At 40.2% G+C, this 20,993-nt stretch overlaps 1 protein-coding gene across 2 annotated transcripts in view; it reads right to left on the bottom strand.

Moving 5' to 3' along the window:
* The window catches only part of phf2 (PHD finger protein 2), a 102,551-nt gene that overhangs the window by 18,832 nt on the left and 62,726 nt on the right, over positions 1-20,993 (bottom strand). The window contains exons 12-17 of one of the 2 annotated variants that reach the window (XM_061887665.1): positions 20,241-20,588; positions 19,973-20,089; positions 18,284-18,399; positions 18,014-18,192; positions 15,867-15,934; positions 7,287-7,453 (exon numbers count right to left, since the gene is read on the bottom strand). In XM_061887665.1, coding sequence (XP_061743649.1) covers positions 7,287-7,453; positions 15,867-15,934; positions 18,014-18,192; positions 18,284-18,399; positions 19,973-20,089; positions 20,241-20,588 — 995 coding nt within the window. Of the gene's footprint in view, positions 1-7,286; positions 7,454-15,866; positions 15,935-18,013; positions 18,193-18,283; positions 18,400-19,972; positions 20,090-20,234; positions 20,589-20,993 lie in introns of both variants that reach the window. The other variant, XM_061887658.1, reaches the window with a different exon arrangement.

Here is a 20,993-nt window from a genome sequence, read left to right as displayed (position 1 = left end):
CATAGGTAATCAACCACAAATAAGATCATAACCCAAAGAGGTTCATTAGGTCTTCAAAGAATTATGCATAAAATCGTGTTTTGGACGCCAAATCGGATTAAGGACGTGCCTGTGGTGCAAAGGTTAAGGCTGTACTGAAAACCTAGGATGAATTTTTTAATCAGCACCTTGAAGTCCGAGTCCATGGTTCACGCCCGGGAAAGGGTGGAGTGCAATCTCCAGGTGAAGGGGAAGAGATATGGCCCCAAGTGGAGGAGTTCAAGTACCTCGGAGTCTTGTTCACGAGTGAGGGAAGAGTGGATTGTGAAATCGACAGGCGGATCTGTGCGGCGTCTTCAGTAATGCGGACGCTTAATCGATCCGTTGTGGTGAAGAAGGAGCTGAGCCGGAAGGCAAAGCTCTCAATTTACCAATCGACCTACGTTCCCATCCTCACCTATGGTCATGAACTTTGGGTTATGACCGAAAGGACAAGATCACGGGTACAAGCGGCCGAAATGAGTTTCCTCCGCCGGGTGGCGGGGCTCTCCATTGGAGATAGAATGAGAAGCTCTGCCATCCGGGAGGAACTCAAAGTACAGCCGCTGCTCCTCCACATTGAGAGGAGCCAGATGAGGTGGTTCGGGCATCTGCTCTGGATGCCACCCAAACCCCTCCCTAGGGAGGTGTTTAGAGAATGTCGAACAGGCATGAGGCCACGGGGAAGACCCAGGACACGTTGGGAAGACTATGTCTCCCGGCTGGCCTGAGAGCGCCTCGGGATCCCCCGGGAGGAGCTGGACGAAGTGGCTGGGGAGAGGGAAGTCTGGGCTTCTCTGCTTAGGCTGCTGCGCCCGCGACCCGACCTTGGATAAGCAGAAGAAAATGGATTGATGGATGGATGGATTTTTTAATACACACTTATCAGTGTGTATGTATGCGGAATTGGAGTTTGACTCTTAATCTAGAATGGGAAAAAAAATAGTTTAAAAAACAATGTAAGCTACAAAAAAATGTTCAAAGTTTCCCATAATTGAAGACAAACATGATTTAAAGGGGAACATTATCAGAATTTCAAAAGGGTTAAAAACAATAAAAATCAGTTCCCTGTGGCTTGTTTTATTTTTCAAAGTTTTTTTCAAAATTTTACACCTCCCGGAATATCCCTAAAAAAAGCTTTAAAGTTCTTGATTTTCGCTATTTGCGATGCGACTATCCATTTCCCTGTGACGTCATACAGGGCTGCCAATACAAACAACATGGCGGTTACCACAGCAAGATATAGCGACATTAGCTCGGATTCAGACTCGGATTTCAGCGGTTTAACCGATTCAACAGATTACGCATGTATTGAAACAGATGGTCGGAGTATGGAGGCAGATAGCGAAAACGAAATTGAAGAAGAAACTGAAGCTATTGAGCGAATAGCTATTGACGCTATTCGGCCATAGCATGGGTGTACCTAATGAAGTGGCCCATAGGATGGCTGCCTTATTAGCATCGCCGGTTAAATGTGCAGACCAAACGATCAGGACTTTCGCATCTTGTGACACTGGAGCAACTTAAATCTGTCGATTGGCAAGTGTTTGTTTCACATTAAATGTGGGTATCTAGTTTCAAATGTAAATACAGCTGGCATAAATAGCATGTTAACATCGATTAGGGTAGCATGTCAGCATCGATTAGCTGGCAGTCATGCTACAACCAAATATGTCTGATTAGCACATAAGTCAACAACATCAACAAACCTAATCGTTGCAAATGCATCTGCATCTGCAGGTTATCCATACATCTCTGTGCCATGTCTGCTTTAGCATCGCCGGTAAAATGTGCGGACACTATGGCAAATTCAATGGGGGTCTGGCGGCAGATTTCTTGCCAGTTGTGCAACTTGAATCCCTCCCTGTTAGTGTTGTTACACCCTCCGACAACACACCGACGAGGCATGATGTCTCCAAGGTTCCAAAAAAGACTCGAAAAAAACGGAAAATAACAGAGCTGAGACCCGGTGTTTGTAACGTGAAAATGAAAATGGCGGGTGTATTACCTCGGTGACGTCACGTTCTGACGTCATCGCCACAGACCGATAAACAGAAAGGCGTTTAATTCGCCAAAATTCACCCATTTAGAGTTCGGAAATCGGTTAAAAAAATACATGGTCTTTTTTCTGCAACATCAAGGTATATATTGACGCTTACATAGGTCTGGTGATAATGTTCCCCTTTAACTACAGAAATCAAAATAGAAAGTGCATGGACTAAAATTGGGAGTCAGTACAATTTAAATGGCAGAGTGGTTAACTTAGCATCCACCAACCCAGCCAATTATTCCAGGATGATCTTATATTTATATTTTGATTAACAGCATCGGTGTTTGCTTTGCAGACCTATTGCATTATTTTACAAACAGTTGATTCACTCACACCACATACATTAATTTCACCATGAAATGTTACACTTGCCAAAAAAGCTGGAGGTGATAAGTACTTGTCAGGAAAGAGGTTATAAGGGTTCCGTTCACTGAATTACATGAAAGCGTTGTGTCAGGAACTCGCATGGCTGTAGTATTTGTGACCCCAAGATGCAGGAACCAGGAGGACGAAGAGCAGGTAAGATGGTTTGAATTCATAAACAAAAAGAAAGCAGTCTTGCATGTAACAGTTCACAACATAGAGTCAATCTTCGAGCACTGAGGAACGAGCGAGGCTGGCATAAATGGAAGACAGCTAAATGGCACCAGGTGTGTACCGACTGCCAATCAACAGCAGGAGAAGGGAAAACAGCGCTCAGCGGGACAAGCAGTAAATAGAACCAAAATAAGTGGACTGAAAGGAAGTAAACACGACAAAAGGAAGGACGAACAGAAAAGGAGTGACAGATCGTCACACTTTGTCCGCAGCAAACAAACAATTTTGGTTGCATTGTCTCTGGACGTACGGAAACAGTCACAAAAATGAGCACTGTTGACGTTAATGCACCTTTTGGGTCTTTTTACGCATTGAAATCAGAAAGGATGCACATTTTCAGAAGTCCGCCCAATACCGGGACGCAGATTTTTTTATTTTTATTTTTACAGATTGAGGCTTGTTATTGTTTTCGTCCGGCAGCGGTAAAGTTTAGATCCATGAAGGAAAGAAGAAAGTGAATGAATTTTTATAACTGAATACATTCACATATGCATAAAAATGTGTTTTCTTCTGTATACTTTTTTTAATGAATTAAATAAGGTTTATGACAACCTTTTTCCAAAACACAATATAGAATGTGAGATATAACAGGATTAGAGATGTCCGATAATATCAGCCGATAAATGCTTTAAAATGTAATATCGGAAATTATCGGTATCGGTTTCAAACAGTAACATTTATGACTTTTTAAAACGCTGCAGTGTACACGGATGTAGGGAGAAGTACAGAGCGCCAATAAACCTTAAAGGCACTGCCTTTGCGTGCCGGCCCAGTCACATAATATCTACCGCTTTTAACACACACAAGTGAATGCAAGGCATACTTGGTCATCAGACATACAGGTCACACTGAGGGTGGCCGTATAAACAAGTTTAACACTGTTACAAATATGCACCGCACTGTAAACCCACACCAAACAAGAATGACTAACACATTTCGGTAGAACATCCACACCGTAACACAATATAAACACAACAGAACAAATATCTAGAAGCCCTTGCAGCACTAACTCTTCCGGGACGCTACAATATACACGCCCCTCTACCCCCCCACCTCAATTCCGCCCCCCCTGACCCCACCCACCTCAACCTCCTCATGCTATCTCAGGGAGAGCATGTCCCAAATTCCAAAGTGCTGTTTTGAGGCAGGATTAAAAAAATAATGCACTTTGGGACTTCAATAATAAATATGGCAGTGCCATGTTGGCATTTTTTTCCTTAACTTAAGTTGATTTATTTTGGAAAACCTTGTTACATTGTTTAATGCATCCAGCGGGGCATCACAACAAAATTAGGCATAATAATGTGTTAATTCCACGACTGTATGTATCGGTATCGGTTGATATCGGAATTGGTAATTATGAGTTGGACAATATCGGAATATCGGCCAAAAAGCCATTATCGGACATCTCTAAACAGGCTAATGTATACATTTATCATTTGTTTTCAAAACGGTTACAAAAAAGTGGGAGCCGAAAAATGTACTGTGGGACCCCATTTTTATGACTTGATGGGGTCCCTGGGACCCCATTTTGAAAATTCCTAGCGCCAACACTGAATCAGTATCATCCAACTTTTACAGACGGTTACTTCTGTCCGTGAATAATCTTCTTTGTGGTCCTGGTGGTCTTTTAGCACCATTTAGGTAGTCAAATATAAGTCATTCATATTTAAAACATATGTATTAATACGCAAGGCAGTTCAAAGCGCTTTACAGATTCATAAAATTATGGAATCTAAAATCAAAATATAAATAAAATCATCATCATCATCAAAAATTAATTGAATTAAATGCAAAATGTTTGTCTGTCTTTCTGTGTTGGCCCTACAATAAGGTGGCGACTTGTCCAGGGTGTAACCTGACTTGCGCCCGAGTGCGGCTGGGATAGGCTCCAGCCCCCTTGTGACCCTGAGAGGCACAAGCGGTAGAAAATGAAAGGAGAGTGCAGATAAAAAACACATCCACAGCAAAAAAAAAAAAAAAAGTGTTTTCAGCCTTATTCACGGCCCTGCGATGAGGTGGCGACTTGTCCAGGGTGTACCCCGCCTTCCGCCCGATTGTAGCTGAGATAGGCGCCAAAAAAGAGAATAAGCGGTAGAAAATGGATGGATGGAAGGGCCTTATTTACCATGCTCCATCATGCATACAGCATTTACTCTTATAATAAACCTGCAAACGGACAGGTTTAACTTAAATCTTGCTTTATAGCAGAATTAGCGCTAGTCTCCCTTCAAAAAATGAGATTATTTAACTCAAGACTACACATCCATTCCATCCATTTTCTACCGCTTATTCCCTTTTGGGGTCGCGGGGGGCGCTGGCGCCTATCTCAGCTACAATCGGGCGGAAGGCGGGGTACACCCTGGACAAGTCGCCACCTCATGGCAGGGCCAACACAGATAGACAGACAACATTCACACACTAGGGCCAATTTAGTGTTGCCAATCAACCTATCCCCAGGTGCATGTCTTTGGAAGTGGGAGGAAGCCGGAGTACACGGAGGGAACCCACGCATTCACGGGGAGGACATGCAAACTCCACACAAAAAGATCCCGAGCCTGGATTTGAACCCAGGACCTTTGTATTGTGAGGCAGACGCACTAACCCCTCTGCCACCGTGAAGCCCAAGACTACACATGTCTGGGAATATTTTAATCCACTTCTGAAAAATAAATTACAGTAAATCCTGGATTATAATGGGATTTAGTCTAGAAGTAGGTTTTACTGTACTCCCTGTATGGGAAACCGGGCCTCACAGCATTGAGTGAAAAGTGAGCGTGTGAAACGTCCCCTTTTTGCGGAAAGGTATCTATCAGTGGAAGAGGGGATTTAGAACGTAACTGTATATGTATGGTGCGCCATTCCGTCCAAACAGCTCAATTCTACTTGGATTTGACCCCGTTTTTGAGGAGATTCTTGGTGTGGGGACTATCCGTGAATGTCATGTTGTCTAGGGGTTGAATGTTTAAAAGAAAAAAAAACGTTACCAATGTTTAGGGTAGGGGTTTGCAACCCAAAATGTTTAAAGAGCCATATTGGACCAAAAAAAAATATATATGTCTGGAGCCGCAAAAAAAAAAGTGTTATATTTAGAGATGACCGATAATGGCTTTTTTGCCGATATCCGATATTGTCCAATTCTTAATTACCAATTACGATATCAACCGATACCGATACATACAGTCGAGGAATTAACACATCATTATGCCTAATTTTGTTGTGATGCCCCGCTGGATGCATTAAACAATGTAACAAGGTTTTCCAAAATAAATCAACTCAAGTTATGGAAAAAAATGCCAACATGGCACTGCTATATTTATTATTGAAGTCACAAAGTGCATTGTTTTTTTTATCATGCCTCAAAACAGCAGCTTGAAAAATGTATGTAATTGACAGAAATTTAGGGATTTCAACATCTACGGTCCATAATATCATCAAAAGGTTCAGAGAATCTGGAGAAATGACTCCACGTAAGCGGCATGCCCGGAAACTAACATAGAATGACCATGACCTTCGATCCCTCAGCCAGCACTGTATCAAAAACCGACATCAATCTCTAAAAGGATATCACCACATGGGCTCAGGAACACTTCAGAAAACCACTGTCACTAAATACAGTTTGTCGCTACATCTGTAAGTGTAAGTTAAAGCTGTACTATGCAAAGCGAAAACCATTTATCAACAACATCCAGAAACGCCGCCGGCTTCTCTGGGCCCGAGATCATCAAAAAAATGCAAAGTGGAAAAGTGTTCTGTGGTCTGACGAGTCCACATTTCAAATTGTTTTTGGAAATATTCGACAAAGGGGAAGCGAACCATCCAGACTGTTATCGACGCAAAGTTCAAAAGCCAGCATTTGTGATGCATAACTTACACATCTGTGAAGGCACCATTAATGCTGAAAGGTACATACAGGTTTTGGAACAACATATGCTGCCATCTAAGTGCCGTCTTTTTCATGGACGCCACTGCTTATTTCAGCAAGACAATGCCAAGCCACATTTAGCATGTGTTACAACAGTGTGGCTTCATAAAATAGAGTGCGGGTACTTTTCTGGCCCGTCTGCAGTCCAAACCTGTCTCCCATGGAAAATGTGTGGCGCATTATGAAGCGTGAAATACGACAGCCAAGACCCAAGACAGTTGAACCCCTGAAGCTCTACATAAAACAAGAATGGTAAAGAATTCCACTTTCAAAGCTTCAACAATTAGTTTCCTCACTTTCCAAACATTTGAGTGTTGTTAAAAGAAAAGGTGATGTAACACAGTGGTGAACATGCCCTTTCCCAACTACTTTGGCATGTTGCAGCCATGAAATTCTAAGTTAATTATCATTTGCAAAAAAAAAAAAAAAGTGCATTAAATTGAATATGGGTTGAAAAGGATTTGCAAATCATTGTATTCCGTTTATATTTACATCTAACACAATTTATCAAAATACATTTTGGTACCAGTACCAAAATATTAATATCGGGATAACACTAGTGCAAAGATGTAAGACCAAAAATATTGTTCTGTTTCTTTGTGTTATCTTGGGAGACTTGTAGATATAATCATTGCATCATGATGAGGGCATGTGTATAGCAACAGACAGATGTGAGAACAGGTGAGGTCAGTCTACCTGTTGGTGCTGTAGTCAATCCCGCCCACTTGCTTGCTGGCCTGCAGCAAGTCAAGAATGCCAGCAGCGCTGCCACCTTTTTTTTTGGCCTTAGAGTTGCGACATTTCGTCTCAGGCTTGGCTTCTGTGTCTATATGCAGCGTTTCTTCGTCTGAGGAATCAGCACCCTGGTTGCAGACAAAGTGTACATGCATAGGTGACAAGCAAACAAATATTGGCAATGAGGAACAAGCAGATTGAGAATTTTCATGGAAATCTTCGAATGGTCAAAAACATTTTTTATTAAATGATAAATAAATAAATGGGTTGTACTTGTATAGCGCTTTTCCCACTACTTTCTTTTTCTCTTTCTTTTCCAGATTCTCTTGTTACTGGAGCATGGCGGAGAAAAGAGGAATGTCTGCAGATGCTTTTCAATTAGTGCTGTTCTTCTTGCCACGCCAAGAACTGAAAGTGTTATTTTCCATCCTTGTTTGCCGACAATATCTTTTTATTACAGCTTAATATTCCTAAAAATATTGTCCCGATAATTTTATTCACATCATTCGATTTCGATTAATATCACTTTTTTTTCTATTAAAGGTGCATAAAACACACACGAAACATGTTAAAAACAGTTTTACTTTTGTTTTACATAGCCATCCCTAAGCTTCAGCGCCTTTTCCTAGTGGCACTTGCCTTTTGTTCATTTTTGGTTTAAGCGTTACATACCTTTTTACAGTTGTGATCAAAATTATTCAACCCCCACACAATTTTGGTGTTTTAGCAAGTTGGACATTTATTCCGTATTTGGTTTATAGTCATATCAAATAAAGATGCATTAAATAGACAAATGCAACTTGAATTACAACGTTATATTTTGTAACATACCAAACAGTGTAATTTCCCTTAATATCTCATTGACAAAATTATTCAACCCCTTGAAGATCATAACTCTTAAGAACAGAATTTGAATAAGGTATTTTCAATCAGGTGTTGAAAACACCTGTAGATGTGATTAGAACCATAACGAGCAACAATTAAACTGATTGAAAAAGACAGTGACGCTCAGCTTCTTGTAGATGGTCAATGGTGTATTTGCAACATGGTGAAGTCCAGGGAGTGGTCAAAGAAGTCAAGAGAAGAGGTAATTTATCTTCATAAGAAAGGATATGGATATAAGAAAATAGCAAAGACATTAATAATAATAATAATAATGGATTAGATTTATATCGCGCTTTTAAGGGACAGCGTGGCGCAGTGGGGAGAGTGGCCGTGCGCAACCCGAGGGTCACTGGTTCAAATCCCACCTAGAACCAACCTCGTCACGTCCGTTGTGTCCTGAGCAAGACACTTCACCCTTGCTCCTGATGGGTGCTGGTTGGCGCCTTGCATGGCAGCTCCCTCCATCAGTGTATGAATGTGTGTGTGAATGGGTAAATGTGGAAGTAGTGTCAAAGCGCTTTGAGTACCTTGAAGGTAGAAAAGCGCTATAGAAGTACAACCCATTTATCATTTATTCTATTGTTAGATACTCAAAGCGCTCACAGAGAAGTGGGAACCCATCATTCATTCACACCTGGTGGTGGTGGTAAGCTACATCTGTAGCCACAGCTGCCCTGGGGTAGACTGACGGAAGCGTGGCTGCCAGTTTGCGCCTACGGCCCCTCCGACCACCACCAATCATTCATTCATCATTCATTCACCGGTGTGAGCGGCACCGGGGGCAAAGGGTGAAGTGTCCTGCCCAAGGACACAATGGCTGCGATTTGGATGTCAATAGGTGGGAAGCGAACCTGCAACCCTCAGGTTTCTAGCACGGCCGCTCTACCCACTACGCCATGCCGCCCACATTATACATTCCAAGAGACACAGATGGGAGCATAATTCGGCTTGGGAGATGTTGGACCTTCCAACAGGACAACAATCCTAAGCATACCTCCAAATCAACATCAGAGTGGTTGCAAAAGAAGGGCTGGAAGACTCTGGAGTGCCCTTCACAGTCGCCAGACCTAAATCCTATAGAAAACCTGTGGTGGGACTTGAAGAAGGCAGTTGCAGCACGCAAGCCCAATAATATGAATGAACTGGAGGCCTTTGCCCAAGAGGAATGGGCTAAAATACCTGTAGATCGTTGCAAGAAGCTTGTGTCCGGTTATGTATCACGTTTGAAGGATGTAATTACTGCCAAAGGGTGTTTTACTAAGTACTAAAGATGCATGTAACTAGGGGGTTGAATAATTTTGTCAATGAGATATTAAGAAAAATGTCCTTTTTTGGTATTTTGTACACTACAGTGTTACAATTTAAGTTGCATTTGTCTATTTGACACATCTTTATTTGATATGACAATAAACAAAATACGGAATAAGTGTCCAACTTGCTAAAACACCAAAATTGTGTGGGGGTTGAATAATTTTGATCACAACTGTATCTGCACGCTGTCTCCCGCTGTGCTTTGCATATTGGGATCATGACAAACCATCCTCGACGCGTTCCGACTTCTACAAAGCAATGAACTACCTGCTGCCACCTACTGATATGGAGTATTACAAGATTACCCTGCCAGGCTCTACACAGCACAGGCACTAGACAATGGCACATTATTAGGATTATTGATTTGCAAAAAATATTTTTGGGACCAATTAGGTGAAGTTGCTTAATTTTCCACAGCACGCCAGACAATATGTCTAGTGTGCTGCGGCACAGTGGTTGAAAATCACTGTGCTAGACAACCACCTTGAGCTACTGTTTTAGCTTGTTAGCCTCTAGCTTTCGGCACCTTCAGTTCAAGAATTTTATAATAGAAAAGGGCTGTGTTCTGCAGCAATTCTTTAATTGTAAAGAGACCGAAAAAGAGGCCAATGCGGGCCTTTGTGACAGCGAAAGAGAAGGCATTACCGGAACACAAGCCAATGAAGGATCGCTTTACACTGCTAGTTTGTGCTAATACTAGCGGCGGCTACGTGAAGCCACTGCTCGTTTTTCAGTTTGAAACTCCCACATTGTTCAACAATGCCACAAATATTTCCAGACATACGGTAAAATTATTAAGTGTTTTGCAGCGCACCAACAAGACTTTTGTGTTGACATTTAAAGTTAAAGTACCAATGACAGTCACACACACACTAGGTGTGGCAAAATTATTCTCTGCATTTGCCCCATCACCCTTGATCACCCCCTGGGAGGTGAGGGGAGCAGTGGGCAGCAGTGGTGGCTGCGCCCGGGAATCATTTTTGGTGATTTAACCCCCAATTCGTACCCTTAATGCTGAGTGCAAAGCAGGAAGGTAACGGGTCCCATTTTTGTAGTCTTTGGTATGACTCTGCCGGGTTTTAACTCACAACCTACCGATCTCAGGGTGGAAAAAGCTTGCTGTAATGTTATTGTGTTGTTTAGATAAAAAATAGATGTTGGGCTCTATTGTATTTATGAGTTAGAATGCATAAAAAAAGAAAAACATATATGTTCTCGTCTTACATAAGGATTGTGAACGATTGACAACATTTCAAAAATGTGCAGTTTCTCTTTAAAATGAATCTTATGGGAAACTCTGCTTCACTATACAAGTTTTTTGTTTTACAAACCATGCTGAAGAACCAATTAAGTTTGTAATTCAAGGTTCCACTGTATTTATCAGTTAGAATGTATAAAAAAAGAAAAAACTGTTTTATTGTCTTACATAAGGATTGTGAACGATTGACAACATTTCAAAAATGTGCAGTTTCCCTTTAAAATAAATCTTATTGGAAACTCTGCTTCACTATACAAACTTTTCATTTTACAAACCATGCTCAAGAACCGATTAAGTTCATAAATCAAGGTTGCATTGTATTTATGAGTTAGAATGCATAAGAAAAGAAAAACATATATGTTCTTGTCTTACATAAGGATTGTGAACGATTGACAACATTTCAAAAATGTGCAGTTTCTCTTTAAAATGAATCTTATGGGAAACTCTGCTTCACTATACGAGTTTTTCGTTTTGCAAACCATGCTGAAGAACCAATTAAGTTTGTAAATCAAGGTTCCACTGTATTTATGAGTTAGAATGGATAAAAAAAGAAAAACATATGCGTTCTTGTCGTACATAAGGATTGTGAACGATTGACAACATTTCAAAAATGTGCAGTTTCCCTTTAAAATGAATCTTATGGGAAACTCTGCTTCACTATACAGGCTTTTTGTTTTACAAACCATGCTGAAGAACCAATTAAGTTTGTAAATCAAGGTTCCACTGTATTTATGAGTTAGAATGCATAAAAAAAGAAAAACATGTTTTATTATCTTACATAAGGATCGTGAACGATTGACAACATTTCAAAAATGTGCAGTTTCCCTTTAAAATAAATCTTATGGGAAACTCTGCTTCACTATACAAACTTTTCATTTTACAAACCATGCTCAGAACCGGTTAAGTTCGTAAATCAAGGGTGCATATGAGTTAGAATGCATAAAAAAAGAAAAACATATGTGTTCTTGTCTTACATAAGGATTGTGAACGAATGACAACATTTTAAAAAAAAAAGTGCGGTTCCCCTTCAAAATGAATCATCAAAACATCAAAGTACAAAGCAATGCTTTTTTTCCCCAAGTGAATTCATCAATTTACTCGATGAATCATCTCAGCTCTAACTGGGACACAGCTGTGGTAAAGATTTGCTGGGCTTGGCAGCTCATCAGCCGATCACTTAAAAAAGGCAAATATGCTACTAGTTTTGGAGGTATCCTTGCCTTCTCAGTTTTTAGTATTGTGGATTTGAAAATAAACTTGTTTGGAAGTTTTCCTGCCTGAAATGGTCACTTGGGTGAATGCATTTTGAGTTTGAGTTTGAGTTTGAGTTTATTTCGAACATGCAAGCATACAACATGATACATCACAATTTCCAGTTTCTCTTTCCAACATGTTCGTAAAGGAGGAGGAAGAAGCAGAGCTTCTTTGGGTCCATCATGACTCTACAGCTCAACGTCAATAACATAATGAACCAAGCTACAAAAATATCTTTAACTCGAATTTCAACATTTAGATAGTACATTATTGATTCCTTCAGAAACTTAGAGTGTTTTTAAAATAATTTATAATCCTGTAATCCCTCCAGGTTCAGTAAGAGTGACTAGGTACGAATGGACTAGTGTGAGTACACCGATTTATATACCTCAGCTATGTCTTTTAACTTTAAAAAATCAGCCGGACCCCAGTACAGGGGACAGAGTGTTTGCATTTGTGTTGCTGTGGTAACTTCTACAAGGAGGTTGTATCAGTAAACAAATGCTATTCATTCATCAGCTAAAAGCTCAACCACACCTATTTTGGAAAAAAAAAAAACCCGAAGATCCTTTTAACCACAAGCATTTAAATGGACACAAGTAGAAAACAAGCAAGCATTCATGAATAATGCTTGCTCACTACAGGCCTCAAATTTTTATTTTTTAAGGACAAGGCAAGTGTTGCCTTAAAGGAGGGTTCATATTTTAGGGCAGTGGTCCCCAACCTTTTTGTATCCGTGGACCGATCAACGCTTAATAATTTGTCATGAAAAAGGGAGGTTTTTTTGGTTGGTGCACTAATTGTAAGTGTATATCGTGTTTTTTATGTTGATTTAATAAAAAAATATTTTTTATTTTTATTTTTTTATAAAAAAATCTTCGGTGGTTGGGGACCACTGTTTTAGGGCACCAAGGCAAGTTAGAAGGGCACCATGGCAAACATTATTTTCTTTCGAGGCAGGAGATATAATATATATTTATAAAATAGATAAAGAATAGTGTTCATGTATGAGATCTAGGACTGCCAATTATGGCCAAAGTAATAATTAAAGGCCTACGGAAATGAGATTTTCTTATTTAAACGGGGATAGCAGGTCCATTCTATGTGTCATACTTGATCATTTCGCGATATTGCCATATTTTTGCTGAAAGGATTTAGTAGAGAACATCCACGATGAATTTCGCAACTGTCGGTGTTAAGAGAAAAACCCTGCTTCTACCGGAAGTCGCAGACGATGAGGTCGCAAGTGTGGGGGCTCCTCACATATTCACATTGTTTTTAATGGGAGCCTCCAACAAAAAGTGCTATTCGGACCGAGAAAACGACAATTTCCCCATTAATTTGAGCGAGGATGAAAGATTTGTGTTTGAGGATATTGATAGCGACGGACTAGAAAAGAAAAAAAAAACGCGATTGCATTGGGACGGATTCCGATGTTTTTAAACACATTTACTAGGATTATTCTGTGAAATCCCTTATCTTTCTATTGTGTTGCTAGTGTTTTAGTGAGTTAAATAGTACCTGATAGTCGGAAGGGTGTCTCCACGGGTGTCTTGACGCGCAGTGTCTCAGGGGAGTCGACGGCAGCTATGGACGGCACAAGCTCAGCTTTTCTCCGGTAAGAACTGACTTATTAACCACAATTTTCTCACCGAAACCTGTTGCCATTTGGTTGGGATCCATGTCTGCTTGACCGCGCTCTGATCCATAGTAAAGTTTCAGCTCCGGGAATATTTAACAAGGAATCACTGTGTGTTTGTGTGGCTAACGGCTAAAGCTTCCCAACTCCATCTTTCTATTATGACTTCTCCAATATTAATTGAACAAATTGCAAACGATTCAGCAACACAGATGTCCAAAATACTGTATAATTATGCCGTTAGCGGACAACATTTAGCTCTGTGTGTGCGCAGCGCTCATACTTCCTAAAAACCCGTGACGTCTCGCGTGCACGTCATCATTACGCGACGTTTTCAAGATGAAACTCCCGGGAAATTTAAAATTGTAATTTAGTTAACTAAAAAAGCCGTATTGGCATGTGTTGCAAAGTTAATATTTCATCATTGATATATAAACTATCAGACTGCGTGGTGGGTAGTAGTGGGTTTCAATAGGCCTTTAAGATTATTGTTATCGATATTGAAATCTCGATTACTGATTAAGTAAAGCAGGGTTAGGGTGTGAAAGTAATACCATCATGTCATTTGTAATGTCTAATAAAACGACTATAGATACATGTTATCCGTATATTTACAGACAAATATGAGTTTTTTTTTATTCTTTAATATCATCAACTTGTCAACTTTTTTTCATTACATTATGCCTTTATCTCTGTTTTTACATTTTAATAGAGAAAGTTTTTTTTTGTTTTTTTTTCTAAGTTATGTACATTTATATGTACATGGGGATGCTATATCGGGACAGATACATGACGAGTTTGAGCAGAAATATGTCATATAGTAATTAACAATTCACAATAACACAACAAACAAAACAAAATGATGTGTCACATGAATGATTTTTGAAGTAACACCTTAGTAACATGAAAAAAAAAATGTAAAAAAAACCCCCAAAAACTGGTGTTTAATTTTTAATATTATAATAAAACACAAAGCAGTTTAACTAATGAAGATAAAGTCTAATAAACAAGCTTTGTTCTTCTCTAGTGTTTTAGTACAACAGTTTGGCCAACAACAAAAAAACCTGGAGTGATACCTCTCACATCGAATACACAATTTTAACCGTCTGCGTTCTATTCAATGATATGACAAAACATTTGATCTAGTATTAATGTTATTTGAACACTGATACAGTTAAAAAAATATGAGTGAACATCCCAGTAAACAAAATAAAGACTTTATAAACAGGTTGTGACAACGTTCACGACACAGTGCCTGCTTAAAAACATCAAATAGTTTTCTCCTTCGCTGTATACTTTTAGTATGGGACAAGTGTCTCCAATATTGTCAACACCAGTCTCCATTTAAACACAGCAGTGCACTCTTAAACACACGGCGGGAAGCGAGGAAAATTTATGTTAAAACAAGTGCTTGGCTCCATTTAATCCGAGGGGAAATCTACATAGCAAAGTCGGTGTCGTAGGACGGCCATGATTATCAAGCCAAACGACGCTAGTGTGCATGCGCCTGTCTTTGTGTTGCCGAAAATGCATGAATAAATTACGTTTTTTCTGTAATTAATACATTAAACACAATTACAAACCATCCATCCATCCATTTTCTACCGCTTATTCCCTTTGGGGTCGCGGTGGGCGCTGGTGCCTATCTCAGCTACAATCGGGCGGAAGGCGGTGTACACCCTGGACAAGTCGCCACCTCATCGCAGGGCCAACACAGATAGACAGACAACATTCACACTCACATTCACACACTAGGGCCAATTTAGTGTTGCCAATCAACCTATCCCCCAGGTGCATGTCTTTGGGGGTGGGAGGAAGCCGGAGTACCCGGAGGGAACCCACGCAGTCACGGGGAGGACATGCAAACTCCAAACAGAAAGATCCCGTGCCCGGAATTGAACCCTGACCACGCAGGACCTTCGTTTTGTGAGGCAGACGCACTAACCCGTCTGCCACTAACCGTCTGGAATTTTGGCGCGAATGATCATTTCACCGTTTATTGTTACATCTCTCGTCCATTAACAAGTAAAAAGTCAAGAGCGGTCACGGCATGTTCTTGCCGCAAATGTTGGTACATTTGTTGGACATTACGGTGAAAGACGAGGGAAGTTTCCGCAATTGCTGCAGTTAAACTTGAGCCCTGTCATTACATCCATGTGTACACATTTTCAAATGATCACAATCATTTACATACCTTTGTCACCAAGGGCTGGAACTTTGGTTTTTTGGCTGGCTGAATTGGTTCTCGGATTTCTGACAAAACTGCAAAACAACATGATTGTAATCAGGAAAGAGATCAATATCATTTTTCATGGCTTGTCGCTGATATTACCTAAGCAGTCATTAGATCAGTTGTTTCTAATACGTGGTTAAATTGCATCATTACTGACGTGTCAAAACAATCAAAGACCAATATACAGAGGTGCCTTAACACTAGGGATGATGTTCGAAAACCGGTTCTTCCGATTGTTCGATAAGAAAAGAACAGATTCCATGGATTCGAATCCCTTTTTGAGGAACGGTTCCCGTTATCACAGCCACTATAGTAAAGAAAAATATGTGGTTCTTTATTCGAATCCCTGGAAACGAATCCCGTGTCACAGGAAATGTCTTGTGGCACGTCACAGGAAATGGCGTAGCTCAGTCATTTGGCAGCAGATACGGAAGCAGCGACAACAATGGACTGGACAAAACGCTCCAAGGCATGGTTTCACTTTACTAAGAAACACGACGAGGAAACTGCTATCCGCAACTATTGCCAGGCTTCGCTTTCCTGTAAGGGGAGCAGTACAACCAACATGTTAAAACATGTTCAGACCGGTGTCGTGGAGAAGCAGCGACAGAGATGACGAAGCACGCCCCTCTTCCTCTGCTTCAACCTGCAGTCCCAGTAATAGTGCCGGTGAGTAACTAACGTTAACTATTGCCGGTTACTTTCCATATCTGCTCACTTGTAGCCTTTAGGCTAAAATAACTTATGTACATACTTGCCAACCTTACTTGCCAAAATTTGCAGGCTGCATACCCCTTCCCCAGCGAGCTGTGCTGTATGAACTGATATTATTTTTTCCAATCATTTCGGAACTTGCAAGCGTACTTCTTCTTCTTACTCGTTGGCGCCATGTCTCTTCTTCGTTCTTCTGCTTCGTCTCTGTTATCACCATAAATTATTTTCGTCATACCAAAGACTACAAAAATGGGACCCGTTACCTTCCTGCTTTGCACTCAGCATTAAGGGTTGGAATTGGGGGTTAAATCACCAAAATGATTCCCAGGCGTGGGCACCGCTGCTGCCCACTGCTCCCCTCACCTTCCAGGGGGTGATCAAGGGTGATGGGTCAAATGCAGAGAATAATTTCGCCACATCTAGTATGTGTGTGACAATCATTGGTACTTGAACTTTAATTGTATGTTTTTTGACATTGCTACTTGCTGTAGTTTTGAAGCAATGCATGATGGGAATCCGGATGTTGTGTGTCAGTGTATTAATGTGCCAACAGGAATAAAAACACGCTGACAAATAGCTCCATGCCTGCCTATTTTATAGGTTATAGATCAACATATTGATAATGGAGACATATATAATAGTCTCCTTTTCAGGTAAAACAGGACACCATAGACACCCCCAATATTGTTGTCCGGGTGGAAATCGGGAGAAATTCCGGATAATGGTTGCCACGGGAGATTTTCGGGAGGGTCACTGAAATCCAGGAGGGTTGGCAAGTATGCTTATGTCAACCAGGACTGCAGTAATGTTAGAATCAGAATCAGAAATACTTTAATAATCCCCGAGGGGAAATTAAAATTTTCAGCTCGATAACGTTAGCTCGACTAATGTTACTTAAGCATAGTCAGTGGCTAACGGTAATGTTAACGTTAGCCTTTTTGTATGTCTGATAACGTCAACGTTATCTTGTAGCCTACACCACACCAGAGTTTGCAGGTCTGTCTAATAAATAATACAAATGAATGCAGGATTTTTTCTGCATTTATTTTTCTTAGGTGGCCCAATTAAAGGGGCACTAACAGTCAATATTTATATCTATAAATATTTTTTTCTTTCTTGAAAAATATTAATGAAAGCTGCCAAAAGTTAGTTTTTGCTAAACCAAGTAACCTATCTGGATTTGATAGGAGAATCGATAAGGTATCGGTTTGATAAGAGGATTCGATAATGGCATCGACATTGATCATTTCTTAACAAACATCATCCCTACTTAACATACTGTATATAAGTGACCCAAAAGACTCATGTTGGGACACAACACGGTTCTTAGTAATGAAAAAGAAAGTAAAATATTCAAGTGACACTAACAGGCGACTTGATACCACAATACTCACAGGAGAGATCTCTCTTTACGGCATTCTTTTTCCGTCTGATGGGGAATTCGTCAATCTTCAGTTCTCCCTCATCTGAGACGTATTCATACTCATCTCTCACCGGCTTAGGTTTGTCCTCTTTTAGGTTTTGTAATGCCCCAAAATGACTTGTGTTAGTCTGAGGTTTTAGTGTCTTGACCCTAAATAGGAAACCAAACACAAAGAGTAAGTGGATCAGGTAGAAACTGACCTGGACGTGCTTGAGGTAAAACTCATACATATCAAACATACCCCAGGATTTTCTTGCGTGCCATTGTGAAGCTGACTTTGTCTTTATTGCCCAGCAGTGACATCCTGTCGAATTTGCACTCCTCTTCCATTTTCAGCAGAGAGTCTGGTTTACTGTTCTGTAAGGCCAAAAGACAAATGTCACAAACAAACATGGATATTGACTGGAAAGTACAAAAGAAAGTTTGCCAAGTTGAAAAAACATAGCTGTCGGTAGAATGATTCAATTTAGCAATCACAGGCAGTTGTTGTTAACCAGGTGACGGCGTTTTTAGACTTAGACAAACTTTAATGATCCACAAGGGAAATTGTTCAAATCCACAGGGGAAATCGTTCAAATTTGTTACTTGTATAAGTTTGTTATCTGATTTTTTGGATATGTGACACGATACAAATTAACAGTGAGGGTCGGTACGCGTTTGTGGCGTCCCATGTCTCCTCGGTAAACAAAAACAGTCCAGTCTTTGGCTAGCGGGAGTCAGGTGTAACAATAGTACTAAGGAGAAGCTGGAGATTGAAAACACCTTTCTGTCATTAAAGCAGACCTGGGCAAATTAAGCCAAGGGGGCCGCATGCGACCCGTCAAGCTTTTCAATCTGGCCCGGTGGACATTCCCAAACAATTTTTCGAGATCCTTAAGATCAAATCTGTAACTGCCATTATGATGTGCAGTGATGTTTTCAAATTACCATAAGTCTTGAACTACACAAAGTAGAGATGTCCGATAATGGCTTTTTTGCCGAAATTTATTTGATAAAACCCAACACCAAGAACAGACATTTTAAAGGCAATTTAAAATAAATAAAGAATATTGAACAACAGGCTGAATAAGTGTACTTTATATGAGGCATAAATAACCAACTGAGAAGGTGTCTGGTATTTTAACGTAACATATTATGGTAAGAGTTATTCCAATAACTATAACATATAGTGTACAGGACTCTCGCTGCTGTGTTGGATCCGCTTTACTCTCGCGGCTGTGTTGGATACACTATGAATTGAACTTTCACAGTATCATGTTAGACCCGCTCGACATCCATTGCTTTCGGTCCCCTAGAGGTGGGGAGAGGGTCGCCCACATATGTGGTCCTCTCCAAAGTTCTCATAGTCATCATTGTCACCGACGTCCCACTGGGTCATCATTGTCATTGACGTCCCACTGGGTGTGAGTTTTCCTTGTTGTGGTTTGTGGAGCCCTCTGAGACACTAGTGATTTAGGGCTATATAAATAAAGATTGATTGATTGATTGATTGAGTTATTTATTGCTTATTCATTGTAATCATCTTTTCTTCTGTATTTTTGTTGGTTATTATTGTTGTTTTTTCCCAATTTGATTTTATTGTTTTGATTTTGTACGGTGTCCTTGAGTGCCCCGAAAGGCGCCTTATAAATAAAATGTATTATTCTAATTATTATTATAGAACATGCTATACTTTTACCAAACAATCTGTCACTCGTAATCGATAAATCCCATTAAATCTTATGCGTCTAGTCTCTTACGTGAATGAGCTAAATAATATTATTTGATGTTTTACGGTAATGTGTTAATAATTTCACACATAAGTCGTCCCTGAGTATAAGTCGCACCCCTGGCCAAACTATGAAAAAAACTGCGACTTATAGTCCGAAAAATATGGTATATGATTTATTAATATGACAGATTCATACATCAATATGAAAGTCAATCTCACCTTATACTTCCATTTTGCTTCTGTCTTGTTTTTGTTCTGCTCCCTGATTTCAAACTTTTCCACATTATTTTGCTGAAATGTTTCCTTTTCTGACAGAGTCAGAATATTCTTCACAGCCTGGAAGAAAAACAACATACTACTTGTTCAATATGACATTTGTCATGTTGATACAGTACAGTTGTTCACACACGTACACGGAGCATCTTGCATGGAAGGCTATTTGGTGTTGAAAAATACTGTAGTCAACATCAATGTTTCTTACCTTTACCTTCTTGGGCTGCTCCATCTTACTCAAGATGTCCTTAGCATGGGACTCCAAAGCTGCGAAACTGGAGGGTTTAGGTGGAGGTGGTGAATCTTTGAGATTTTTGATTTTCTTTTTACCTCCATCTTTGACCTTGGACATTTTGGGAGGTTTAGGAGCCTTGGGCATCTTTAAGAGGCTTGGTGGCCTCGGAGGTTTCGGAGGTTTGGAAGCTTTCTTTCTGGCTATGTCGCTGCTTGGTGAGGGGACCTCGGCCGGCGAGACCGGCTCTTCGGGGTCAGAATGGGGGGATAGTGGCTCATCTACTGGCAGTTTAAAATCGGGTTCACATTTAATGGCTTTTGTTGCATTCTAGAAATGACAAGAGAGCAGACACACAATTATATTTACTTGAACCAATTCTGGGAAAATGATGATTTCAAAGTCAATAATCAATTAAAACTATTCAAACAAAAAAACAACCCGCTAATTTCGGACAACTATACCCGGATCCCCTCCCCGCCCCACACACACATACACACACAGTTTCTGGCTACATTATTCCCACTGAAACTAGTATAATTTTTCCACATTTGTCAACCAATTTAAGCCAGCCTATCATTGTAATTGTTTCATATATACATGTATTTCATTATTAAGAGTTGTGATATATATACGTCAAATGTGTGGTATTATTTTGAAGTTTAAAGATGCTTTTATTTTGAAATGACGTTTACCGGAAGTATTGTTGCACTGCTATCACTCATTGTTGCAAAT

This window comes from Nerophis ophidion, linkage group LG02, assembly GCF_033978795.1.
Source record: "Nerophis ophidion isolate RoL-2023_Sa linkage group LG02, RoL_Noph_v1.0, whole genome shotgun sequence".
Lineage (NCBI taxonomy): Eukaryota > Metazoa > Chordata > Actinopteri > Syngnathiformes > Syngnathidae > Nerophis > Nerophis ophidion.
The sequence above is the reverse complement of the archived record's forward strand: the minus strand, read 5'-3'. Positions and strand labels throughout refer to the sequence as shown.